We start from the raw sequence: 13,050 nt of genomic DNA on the forward strand, positions 1-13,050 counted from the left end.
TAACACATTTACCCCCAGGTGGGTCGTTTTCGACCCATCAAGTTATGCTATCCTTCTTTAAGCTATCACATTGTTGACACTTGTAAGATCGATTATGTTAACCATTATATATCTTGTCATACGTTTAGGCGGGAATTTGATTCATTGTTGGCGTTATTCTTGATCTGGAGTCAATTGAAAAAAGATGGATTGTCAGCCCCCCCCCCCGCACGCGGGAGAAGAATGTAAGTAGATTTGACAATTATTCCCACTGGCATGTTATTCATTGCAGTATTTACTATTTAAAACTTCAATAATATACATACATAATTTGATACCCGCGTAACTTGCTTACTATTTTCGGTATTTTCAATAGAACCTAGTGTGGGTCGCTGGCAGTTACCCGAGAACTATCACCGACTTTCACATTCACTCGATAATGACCATATGTTTAGTTTAAACCTTACGTAATTAGTCTTAGTATTCCTAACTGCTCTGTAATTTACTGTAGAGTACAGCAATGAACAGTTGCAGAAATTCTGGATGAGCTCGAAGCGGCGATCCTTCACATATCCCCAACTCAGGTGTTACTACCTTTATTGGGCTGCCTGAAGATGGAGGAGAAAAAACAGATGCCGACTCTGGTGATGAAGATTGTTCAGATCCTGACAAACTAAATCATGCTCAGCTTCAAGCTCCAGGCGAGTTAGTGATGCAGGTACCAATAAACAGAACGTAACTTCAATTCAGAACTTCCTCCCAAATTCAGTGAGGAACCTGAACCACTTCTGGAAAATGAACAGGTTGACAATGACTTGGACATGAATTGTGCTATGAGACAGCTAAATAGTACTCTTTCAATTGTGAAATAGGCGATATGAAATTTCCAATCTCTTCTTCGTCCAATGATTGTCATCCAGGTAAAAGAAATGTTACGATCCAATCACAGCCTATAGATTATTGGAAGCATTTCTCGAAGCAGATACAGTTCTTCAAATATCGAAATATACCGTTGGTTATGCCTCTTACACCAATGATCCACAGTTTCAATTATCGTTGGAAGAGACGTACTCTTTTCTCGGCATACTATTTCTGAGTGGGTATGTACACCTACCACGAAGGATGTTTTGGAAGAACTCAGATGATAGAAACTAACTTGTTCAGAACAGCATGCGTAGGAATAGGTTTGAAGAAGTATTCCGATTTTTTCATGTTTTTAATAATTTGGATCTCCTGGCAGGAGACAAAATGGGTAAATTGAGAAATTTTATAGATGCTCCCAATGAAGACAAAGAATCCATTGATGAGCCTATGATCCTGTATTTCGGGCGCCACAGGTGTAAGCTATTCTTCCGCGGCAAACCAGTTCGTTTCGGCTTCAAAGGCTGGGTAGCCGCTTAGTGGGCAGGCTAATGTCTCCAGGCTGACATTTACCAAGGGTATAAAGGAGGAGAAAGGAGGGAGAAAGGAGTGGGATTAGGTGAAGCAGTAGTGATGACATTTGTGGATATTCTTTCTGAAATATTTCCTGGGACTGATTTTTCTTTCTATTTCAACAACTTTTTCATATCAGCTAAGCTAGGATCTCTGCTACAGAAACTCTCAGAAGTAACAGAATGCTAAAGTGCCCTATTTGTAGTAAGCCTGTCATTGAAAAGAAAGAGCACGGTTACTTGGAATCTTGTTCTGACAAAGAGCATGGTGTGATAGTTGTGCCTTGAAAGACAATGGTGTAGTGAACATTATGTCAAATCAGTTTGGAGTAGATCCCCTTCAAGAGGTCACAAGATACTCAGTCAACCAACAGGGGAAAATAAAAGTCAAACAGCGAAACGTTTTCCGTAAGTACCACCAAAACTTTGGCGGAGTTGATCTCGTGAACCATAACGTGTCAGATTTACGAATTTCAATTCATGGCAAAAAATTGTACATTCCTATTTTGTTTAGGTTGCTCGATTTATGCATGAACAATGCCTGGATTCTTAGCAGGAGCTACGGTATGTCTCCTGATGCCCTAACTTTCCGTCGGAAAGCAACCAAGGCAATTCTCTACAAATGGATACAGTTATGGATCAACAGAATAAGCGTCATTTGACAAAAACTGAGATTTTAGCACTATCTTGTAGAGGAAAGCTTGATCTACTTATAATAAATTCCCCACTGTCTTACAAGAAGGCATTAGTTGTCAGTAAACTGAAAACCTAAGCGACATAGCAGAAATCAGTTAAACTGTAAATTGCAACAGAAGACTAGGCGACATTCCATTTTGCATCATTAGACCAAGAGCCTCATTCCTCACACTGAGTCATGGATGACAGCCAGGAAGCCCACGTTTTCGATAGTGCTAAGTTATTGACGTGATGATACACTGAGTGGTTTATCAAGTGACGAAGTTCAGCGATGTATCAAGTACTTCCGAAAGTAAGGAGGACAATGCTACTAATGCAGCTTGTTAAAATGGTTACGTCGGATAATCATTCTCTACAAGAACTTTCTAAGATTAGTATCAAAATGAGATTGTTGTAGGGTATCTAATACGGTATAGTCTGCAATACAAGAAATATTTCTGTATCGATATATTTATTTGAATAAACTGCAAAGGCTTCACTGTAACAGTGTTTTAACATGTTATGCTAGGTAATACGTGCCAAATCAGTGAACTCCAATCAGAATAATGAAAGCAGTGACTTTGCAGATATTTAGCGTGCCCTCAAATTTCATCAGTGTTTACTCACTGCAGAGAACTACGTAAAGGTAATGAGAAACTGCAGGCGGAAAAAAAACCCAATGTAGTTCACCAGATGGAAAACACGTTCTTCAGTTCAGCTGAACTTGAAAAACTGATTGTGGATCAGGAAATGGATGTCCATGGTTGCACGATAAACTGGCAACAACTAAAAGAAATCCAGTTCTTGAGATCCCAACCGTTCAGTATGTACGCCAAAACTACATTTGATGGTGAATATATGGAAGTAAATCTAAATACGTCAAGACTGGGACTACCACGGGAAACTAGAGGCATTAATACCTTTGTGGCCAAATGGAAAACCTCTCTGAAGCCAAACTTGGAGACCTTAAATCGTTGATGCACCTAATACTTGCAGATACCAAACAATTTTACCAGGAACTTCAAGGAGATTCTGACATCGTGGACAGCATAGATGGATTCAATGGAGATCCTGATTTCGAGATTGAATGAACTGAAGGTAACAATCTTCTTACCTGTCCAATGTTTTATATGAATTTATGGGTGCGAATATAACATTTTCTGTTCGACTGAGATAAGTAATTAAAATTCTATACTTTCTTTCAGAATTGTTTTATTTTTCTTGGAACAAGGTAAACATAACCACATATACCGACCTTCATATCCTTTACTTAGTTTAAGGGACTGTCACTCTGATGATGATGCCTGTTTAAAGGGGCCTAACATCTAGGTCAACAGCCCCTAATGGGATGAGAGTGCCATTCTACTTTGCAACTAATGTGTGTCTAAAAAAGAACAAAACTTACCCGTACGCTTGAAAATATCACGTCAGTACTGTATTCTCAGAACATAATAGGCCTATCGTGAAGGAAAATCTATAAAAAAAATATGAATTACATTGTATAGACTACAATGGCTCACTTCTTACCATTTGTATTTGACTCAGATCAGTTGAAATTAGCCAAATCAATAAGTGGTTATAGCTATGACTTCAAGGAATAGCTCCCCTTCTAGAGTTTTTCCAAGTAAAACTTGAATAATGTGCCGGAGCTGTCGCGTGACTCGCAATGGTTCAAGCACTTAGCGCAGTAGGAGATTCAGGTTTTAATCAAGACTGCGGTCATATATTTTTTGAAGTCTTACTCAGTAGATACTCAACAGCAAGGTGTTATTGGTGTAGCATTGCGAAGCATTATTCGCACATGAGAAATACCTTAAACTGCATCAGTAGACTAAGCGCCATTTTTTCAAGAAAATTTATAAACTGCGAGTATAAAAATGTTGAAATTTGGTGAGGAGGTACAATCTATTATCCTACAACACCAGGAATACCATGTTTAAGAAAATTATGTTTGCTCGAATTTACACATAAACCTAAAGTTAAACGCGAATATCTCGAAACCAACTTTTGACGCTTGGTCTAATGATGCAAAATGGCATCCAAATATGGGACAGCTCCTAAGGGAAGAGGTTGACTTACATCGCTTGACATTATCAAGGAACGCCAGAGGAAGGACCATCGAGGGCACCTGCTGATAAGCCAACAACCTAGGCGCCGATGCAAGATTTGTTGCAATAAAACAGTGAAGGCCTGTGCGAGGTGTAATGTTCCCCTTCATAACAGGTGTTTTGTAAATTACCATGAGCGAGTCTCAGTTACACTGTCAGTTGTGGAATCTGGAGTTAAGTGTTTTGGGTACTAAATATTATAATTAAACAGAACAATGAAAAATATTGCTTTTTGTGTCATTATAATACTTATAATACTCATTTCCAAAGGTAAGTGAACTGTAAGTCGGTAGAAAAAATTGTTGCTAAGGTTGATGTCAGAATGTTTTCCGAGCAAGTGCTTAGCGGGTCGTTAACGGCCCATGGGTTTATATGGGTTCTAGACAAGTAAATATGGTTTTGTTCATCTGTACATGAATAATGGGTCATATTAAGTGTTTACATATACAAGTTATCAACATCAGAAGAAAAAAATAATTTGGGCATAAATGGGTTAACAATTGTTTCTAACGTTGGAAATGCGTTCATGAAACAGGATACTTTTAAACAAGTGTTAAATTTATAACAATTGTTAGATAACATTTGTTAGATAACATTTGTTAAGTAAAATTTAACATAGAGTTGAAGAAACTGGGCCTTAGTGGCATCAGCAACACAAGTATTCCGTAGTTATAATTGAATATATGTCCACCTCCATAGTGTAATATTTAGCGCCATTAGCTTTCATATTTGGGGGCCAGGGTTCCCTTCTTGGTACTGTCAGATTTAAGAATGGCAAAAGGGTTGGTATCTGGTTAAAATGGTACATACTATACAGCGCACCTCCACAGCGATTGTGCCAAAAAGGAGAGATGCACCACCTCGGGACAAGGACATGAGAAATGTATGTCATGCTAGTAATATTACAGATACAGCAGAGTAGAAATCACTGTATGCACTCACAATACTGTGAGCAGAGCAATGTAAAGGTTAAATGTGTATAGACAGAAAAACTCTGATAAAGCAATATAATTCTTGCAAAAAAAACATGAACTACCAAAAGAACCATACCTGCACTTCATGCCTCATGAGGTCCACCTGGATTTTATATAATTCATCACGAAGTTCCATCAAGCCAAGATGAGCCCTTCCTTTGATATGATTTGAAAATGACTGAAAATAACAAATATAAAAAATCTTAGCAGGCTATAAACAACTGTTCAGCTTACATACAAGCTAAAAAAAAGGTCCTTACCTTATCATCCCACATTCGCTTCTCGCACACGTGGCAGTAAAAATGATCAGATGGTATGCCTGAGTATGGTCCACCATCCTAGAAAAGGAACACACAGTTCTGAATTGTCCTGAATATCATATTAAAAGTAAAGATTTAATTCACAATCTAGATATAAATATCTCGAAAATTTAAATGTCGCACATTGTCAGTATCAGTAATATAGAGCACAATAATCTTACTGGTTCACATACCACTATTTGTCTTTACAGACATACACAGGTGCCAGAATTTTATCTCACAGGATATCTTATGTGCCAGTATATCCACAGAGATAGCTAGTGTTATTTGGGCACTTTCAAAAATCATTGGTCCGAGCAGGTGTAAACCCACCACCGTGAGCTCAGAGGGCCAGCAGTCTACCGTCTGAGCTACTCAAACCAGCCAGGGTTATACAGTGTAATCATTTCAAAGCTAACTCAACAATATTACGAAATTGTCCCTAGCTGAAAAAAACAAAGTACAAAAAATCAGGGGACATGGAGACCTTGTGACAATGGACTGGAACTAAATTTTTCTCTATTGAGATTCTTCCACCGTTTTGATACAGTTACATATACAGAGCGTTTAACATACCCCTTACACACACAGAAAGAGAAAAAGAACTGCTCTTTATTCGCAAACAAGCCCAATATAACTGTTTCGAACCAAAGATAATAAACAAAATAATTGGTAAATTCAAACAAAAATTACAAACCAATCTAACACCCGAAACAAAAAAGAAAGACAAATACGATAAGTTCACATTCAACAACCCCAACCTATACACAGTAACCAATTTATTCAGAAAACATAATTATAAGATCGCATTTTCAACCAGCAACAACACGAAGCAAAAATTTTTTAATCACAACAGTGTCAATTCCCTAGGTAAAAACAAACACACTGAATCAGGGGTTTATAAATTAAAGTGCCATCAATGTAAAAAAAGTTATGTCGGACAAACTGGGCGCAGTTTTACTGTAAGATACCAAGAACATGTCAATGCCGAAAGACATAAAAAAATTTCCGCGATGGGCCAGCACATGAGTTTAACGGGACATCAATTTACAACCATAGAGCAGGACTTAACAATATTACATAAAATAAACAAAAGAGCTCTCCTTAATACTTTAGAAAATTTATATATTTATTTAGAACAAAAAAGTAATCAAGACAATAACCTCAATGAAACTATTGATAATAGAAACCCTTTATTTGAAGGGACTTTTTTTTTTTTTTTTTTTTTTTTGCTAGGGGCTTTATGTCGCACCGACACAGATAGGTCTTATGGCGACGATGGGATAGGAAAGGACAAGGAGTTGGAAAGAAGCGGCCGTGGCCTTAGTTAAGGTACAGCCCCAGCATTTGCCTGGTGTGAAAATGGGAAACCACGGAAAACCATTTTCAGGGCTGCCGATAGTGGGATTCGAACCTACTATCTCCCGGATGCAAGCTCACAGCCGCGCGCCTCTACGCGCACGGCCAACTCGCCCGGTTGAAGGGACATTATCAAGTCTCGAAGCATTAGGCAAAAAAACACAATACAAATAGTAGAAGGATAAACAAGACAGAGCCTCCGCCATTTTGTACATCCCCTCTACCCAGCCCTCCTAAAGTTGATGCCGTCACTGTAACCGACACGCCCCCTCCCCTCTCCGCAGCACCACCACCCGTAGGGAGGAGCATACAACGGAATACACACACCATTACTTCACCAGACGCAAAGCAGCATCAAACGTCCCTCCAGGGTCACAGTAGAATCGGAATTCATCTACAGCAAGGTAAAGGAACTTTTTTATATATTCTATTACTACGCAAAGACACATGCTTTCGAACAAATTTCCACTACCGTATTTTATTTCATTTCAGAAATTTGAAACGAGGCTCCCTTCACATTAATAGATCAGCAATCAGCTCCAAAGTTTCCACATTAGACTCAATCAAAAGCACTATAAGCAAGCAAACAACATACAACAACTTACCTGGAAGGAAAGGAAGAAAAACTTTCAACAATTCGAACAATGTTATGAACTTAAACATTTTTAAAAAAATTTTAATTGCATACAGACTTTTTATGTAACAAAGTGAAAAATTTTTGAACAACTATTCTCATGAATAGACATAGTTTTAAGTCAATCAACCATGTAATCATCTGCTCTCATGCCAGTAACACACTAACCCCACATTGTTTTTAATATCATCGATCTTAATTCGTATTTAGTTTTTAAGTGAATCAATGTATTTGTAAATCTATGTGTTTAAAATCTTAACCATTCACCCAAGCCACTATAACAGCTGAGGATGTTCCTAAATAAGGAACGAAACATGTACTGTTGACATATAAATAAAAATTTGCAAAAGGCAAAATAAAGTATCAAAACGGTGGAAGAATCTCAATAGAGAAAAATTTAGTGATTAGATTTTGATACGGAAAATGAAGCTGATTACTTGCAATGGACTGGAAGTTCAGACATATGCTGCTTCCTCAATAAGCTTCAGCATGAAAGGGACTGGAAGTTCAGACATATGCTGCTTCCTCAATAAGCTTCAGCATGAAAGAAGTAAACTGCAAGCCAGTTCAGTGGGATATTCCCCAGTTGAAGGCTCGCAACTACATTTAAAGTAATGGCAAACACGTAGCTGAGTCAACTGCTGAAAGTCATTGCACATTACAAACCAAGGGACAGCTTAACGTAATGGAAACTATTTACAGCACTTGCCAAACAACAACAGAAACAACAACACTGAGCAGTGCAAGAATAAAGGGTGAAGGAACTGGGTCTGAATAATTACCTCCATTTAATGATATGGAAAGAAGGAAAACCAAGGTCCCTTGAAACAGTAAAAAGTTTAGCCAGTGCAGTAAGAGAACAAGAAAATATGGATGACCAGCAAACTGTTCCAGGAATGTCTGAATGTTCTGTACAAAAAATTTTTATGAACACAAAAATTCTTCACTTCACTATAAGGCATACTGCAAGCTTACTGCTTGAACATGCATCAAAACATCTACTCTCTACCCAATACGTCAACAGTAAGGCCATGGAGTTATATGGAGCATTCAGCATTTGTAGAATAGTCAAACTTCTGAAATGTTTGGGCAATATCGTGTCCATAGTATCCAGAAAAGTTGATCTGGATGCTGCTCTCATACCGAGGACAGTAACGGTTCAAATCACAAACATTTGTATTATTTTATCTGTATTATTCTTATTATTTCATCTGTGAAAATTATTATTTACTATTATTGTAACTAGTACTATTGTTTTATTCAATTCTATCATTCGATTTTGTTATTTATTAATTATCGCCTGTTCCATTTTATTGCATTTATTATGTATTATATGTGTATGTATGTGTTAGCATTAAGATTATGTACACGGCAAGATTTGCTGGTTTATATAGGATATGTACACTAGTGTCCAAGAGTTAAGTATAATCACTAAACGAGGCCATACTGCCTGATAGGAATGTCAGACGGATTGCTGAACAAACGGAAGCTGAACCACACACCATATGTCACACAACTTGTCCAAAAAAAAAAAAAAAGTGTCAGAAAGGTTCTGATAGCTAAAGTACACCTTTGATAAAAACTAACAAAACTTGGCAATGTCCTCCACAACAAAATATGCTGTTAATGGGGTGTATGGTTACCCCTAACGGCCACACATGCTTCGCAGCAACGTGGCATGCTCTGTATCAGATGGTCCAAGAGCTCTTGTGGCAGTCAATCCAAATCCTCCGAAAGGGCAATGCAAAGGTTTTGGAGGGTCCTTGGTGGAGGCTGACGGGATGCTTTTCGCCCCCCCAACACATCCCAGGCATGTTCTATAGGATTCAAATTCGCAGACCTCGCTGGCCAGTCCATACGATGAATGTCTTCCCCAGCCAAAAATTCATCCACCAGAGCAGCGTGGTGCGGTCGGGCATTATCATCCATTAAGAGGAAATCTGGGCACCTCTGAAGAGTCAAACATGTGGTCTCAGTACCTCATCCCTGTATCTCCGAATGTTAACAGTATTCCTCGGACCACTCATGAAGATGTGCAGGTCCGTACAGCCATTCAACATGCCGCCGCCCCACACCGTGACGCCACCACCACCATACTGGTCACGTTCCACGATGTTCCTGTGCTTGTATCGGCTACCCGGTTCTCTCCAGATTAAAGTGTGATGGGAATCGTTCTGCAAACTGAAGCGGGATTCATCTGTGAAGAGCACATGCTTCCATTCAATCATGGTCCAGTTTTGATGTTGACGGTTCCACAGTAAATGGGCCCGTCTCTGTGCTGGAGCAAGCGGGACGCACACCGCTGGACGTCGGGCAAACAGTCCTGCTGTTCTGAACCTCCGGTACACGGTTTGCCGGGAAACGGCAACTCGAGACGGTTGCAAGCTCCACCGAAAACTGTCTCGAAGGTGAACTCCAATTTCGTTGGGCGGTTAAGGCCAGATATCGGTTCTGCTGTGGGGTGGTTACCCTTGGTCGACCTGATACTGGCCTAAGCATAACAACTCCTGCACCTTGAAATTGTCTCCAAAAGCCTGGAAACGACACTTTATGGCACATTCAAGGATACGGCGACTTCGGTCTGTGTCTGGCATGCTTCCAGACGGCTGAGTATTCTACCCTGCAAAACGGGGTTCAAGTGACGTCGTCGTGCCATTATGTTGTCACGTTCACCACGAGGCCACACTCCGCACACTATAACAAGGCAAACACGACTGAGGGAATATGGGGCACAGGCCTGGCTGTGTTTACCTTGTGGTTACACCGCTAGTGAAAGCAGGGAACACTTCTTTCCTATACAGAGCGAACAAGTAAGGTTGGTAGGTGCATATGTAGTGCGATTCGCGGTCTATTTCCTGTTGCCCTGCTTACTCGTAACTTACGCTTAACTTTTGGACACTCCTGTAGTACATACCAGATAACTAATGCTTTTAAGAAACATAATACGAAAATAGCATTCAGAACTAACAATACAAATGCTAAACTAATTTTCAATTCTCGCACTATTAATAATAATAATGATAATAATAACAATAAACACATGAATGCTGTAGCATACAAACATGTAATTCATCTTACGTTGGTCAATGAGACCGGAACTGTTTCTGTTTTACGAGATACGCAAAACACTGCAATGCTATAAAGTACAAAAGATGACTATGAGCGAAATCCATAAAAATGCTAACCACAAATATCTGACAATCTTACGACCAGAACAAGAGAGCCCACTACTTAATATTCTCGAAAATATCCACAAACATCAACCAACACCTGTGCTGCGAGCAAGCTTCTAAAAACAGTCACAACCAATTACATGAGACCCCGTGAACCAATGATCGTCACCAAAAAGTACACACCTCCTGAGCGAAGACTAAAACGTCATGTTCGCAGTAAATCATTCTCTACTCCACTCTGCTGTTACTCTGGTCAACGCTACTGGTTCATCAGAACCACGTGGGAAGAAAATCCTGCCGTGCAAGCAGACATCCGCTCTGCTAAAATTAGTGCAAATTTATCATCAAATTTTATATCAAATTTTATGGAGTGAATCTCAACATTAGTGATCCATGATAAGTTTATTTCTCCACGAGAACATTTAGTATTCCAGCGTGTGTGTACACATTTTAAAATCTGTTACATTAGTTGCAGCCTACACTTCTGGAACGTGGCAAAATCCATCCCAGTGAATCGCTGTGTACATCAAAATGGATTCTTCTTCTATAATGTGCATCTTAATTTCATCGTGGGACATCTACCGCCGTGTCTCCATGACCTTCTAAACATGTAAGGCAGTTCTGGTTGGAGAGGGTGACTGACCGGGGAAATGCCTGAATGACTGACTTCAACCTGGAATCAAACCTCAGCTAAACTTGAGTAGCATTTTAACAGTTTATGTTCTTTCTCGTCTACGTAAAGCTAAAGGATCTTTCTTCTCTAAATCGTAGCTCTATTAGTTCTTCTTGTAGATTGAGTTATTTCATTTTCCACTTCTTGAAGTATCATGGTAGTCGAGTTACGTGTGTGTGGCTGAAATTTGAAATCTATTAGATTAGCTGTGTAGTCTGTCTTTGAGTTCTCATACATAGGATTTAGACAGATTTAAAAATCACTGACCACGCGATAAATCTCATTTGTTTACCTGTGATATTGGAAATAATCTGGATTGGAATTATACGTGTAAAATTTGTGAGATAGGGTCGAATTTAGTGTCATTTTAAGATCATTTACATTCTTTAGGATCGAGTCATTTAATTTCACGACATTTCAGGAGGACTGATAGATCTAATAATCACTTAAAATAATAATAAAATTAAGTAAAGATCAGGTTAAGAATGGAATTAAACGGTCGTGAGCTATGACTTATCTTAGATTCCTTATATGTGAGTTTTTATGTGCTCAGTTCATGATGCGCCTGGAATACGGCAGTCCTGCGGGATATTAATTGAATAATTTGTCAACTGGAGAATTTATTATTGGTGAATGACTGGTTGCTTGTGTCTTAGGGAGCACAGTGTGATTTATTATAAGTGGAGCACACGTTGAATATATTTCATGAATTGGGAGTAATAATAATAATGTGACTAAGGCTCACGAATGCTACATTTGCGACTTGTAACCCACTTCCCATAGCCTCAGTAATATTTCCACCATTGAATCTGAAGTGTACTCCCTACTTTCGTCTTTGTCAGATAATAAACCCACTGGTCCTGATGGTCTTAGTCCTATCTTTCTTAAGAATACAGCAGTAACTCTTTCATACCCTATTAGTGTGATATTCAATCGGTGCTTCTCAGTCGGCTACTTTCCGAGCTCCTGGAAACTTGCGTATGTCACACCCGTTCTTAAAGGTGGACAGAGGTCGGATATTGCAAATTATCTCCTGGTCTCTATATTACCTGCTTTATCAATCATTTGTGAAAGGATCATCCATCAGCATCCATATATATCCCCTCTGCAGCATGGTTTCCTTCCTGGAAGCTCCTGCGTAACTAACTTGGCTATCCTCCCATCATGCCACGTCTGCCATCCACGCGGGCTCTCAACTTGATGTATGCTATATCGACATCGCGAAGGCCTTCGATACCATGGATCACACCCTTCTTGCGCACAAACTTTCTGAACGGTTTAACGTGCATGGGAGACTCCTAGCTCTAATTAATAGCTTTCTGAGTGAAAGACTACAGCACGTTGTTCTTGATGGATGCAGTTCTTCTCTCACCACCACCCTCTCTGGTGTCCCGCAGGGTAGTGTCCTTGGTCCACTTCTTTTTGCCCTGTTTATTGATGACCTTATCGATACTGTTTCCCACCATTAATGTGAAATACTGCTCTTTGCTGATGATTGTAAAATCTTCAAGCAGATCGATTCTCCTACAGATACAATCCAATTGCAAAATGCACTTGATTCACTATCAGGTTGGTGTACTACATGGCGTCTTAAACCTCATCCCTCCAAGTGTTAGACCATTTCATTCACACTTCGTAAATCCCCCGTTCTACAAGAATATCGCCTACTGAACCAACCGATTGCTCTTGTTGACAATCAAAAAGACTTAGGAGTGCATTTTGACAGTAAATTGTTGTTTGTCT

General features: G+C 39.3%; 1 protein-coding gene across 1 annotated transcript in view; it reads right to left on the minus strand.

Moving 5' to 3' along the window:
* The window catches only part of LOC136863945 (zinc finger protein on ecdysone puffs), a 259,166-nt gene that overhangs the window by 130,700 nt on the left and 115,416 nt on the right, over window positions 1-13,050 (minus strand). The window contains exons 6-7 of the mRNA XM_067140395.2: window positions 5,430-5,507; window positions 5,246-5,347 (exon numbers count right to left, since the gene is read on the minus strand). Of these exons, the coding sequence (XP_066996496.2) occupies window positions 5,246-5,347; window positions 5,430-5,507 (180 nt within the window). The remainder of the gene's footprint in view (window positions 1-5,245; window positions 5,348-5,429; window positions 5,508-13,050) is intronic.

The sequence above is a fragment of the Anabrus simplex genome, chromosome 2 (genome assembly GCF_040414725.1).
Source record: "Anabrus simplex isolate iqAnaSimp1 chromosome 2, ASM4041472v1, whole genome shotgun sequence".
Classification (NCBI taxonomy): domain Eukaryota; kingdom Metazoa; phylum Arthropoda; class Insecta; order Orthoptera; family Tettigoniidae; genus Anabrus; species Anabrus simplex.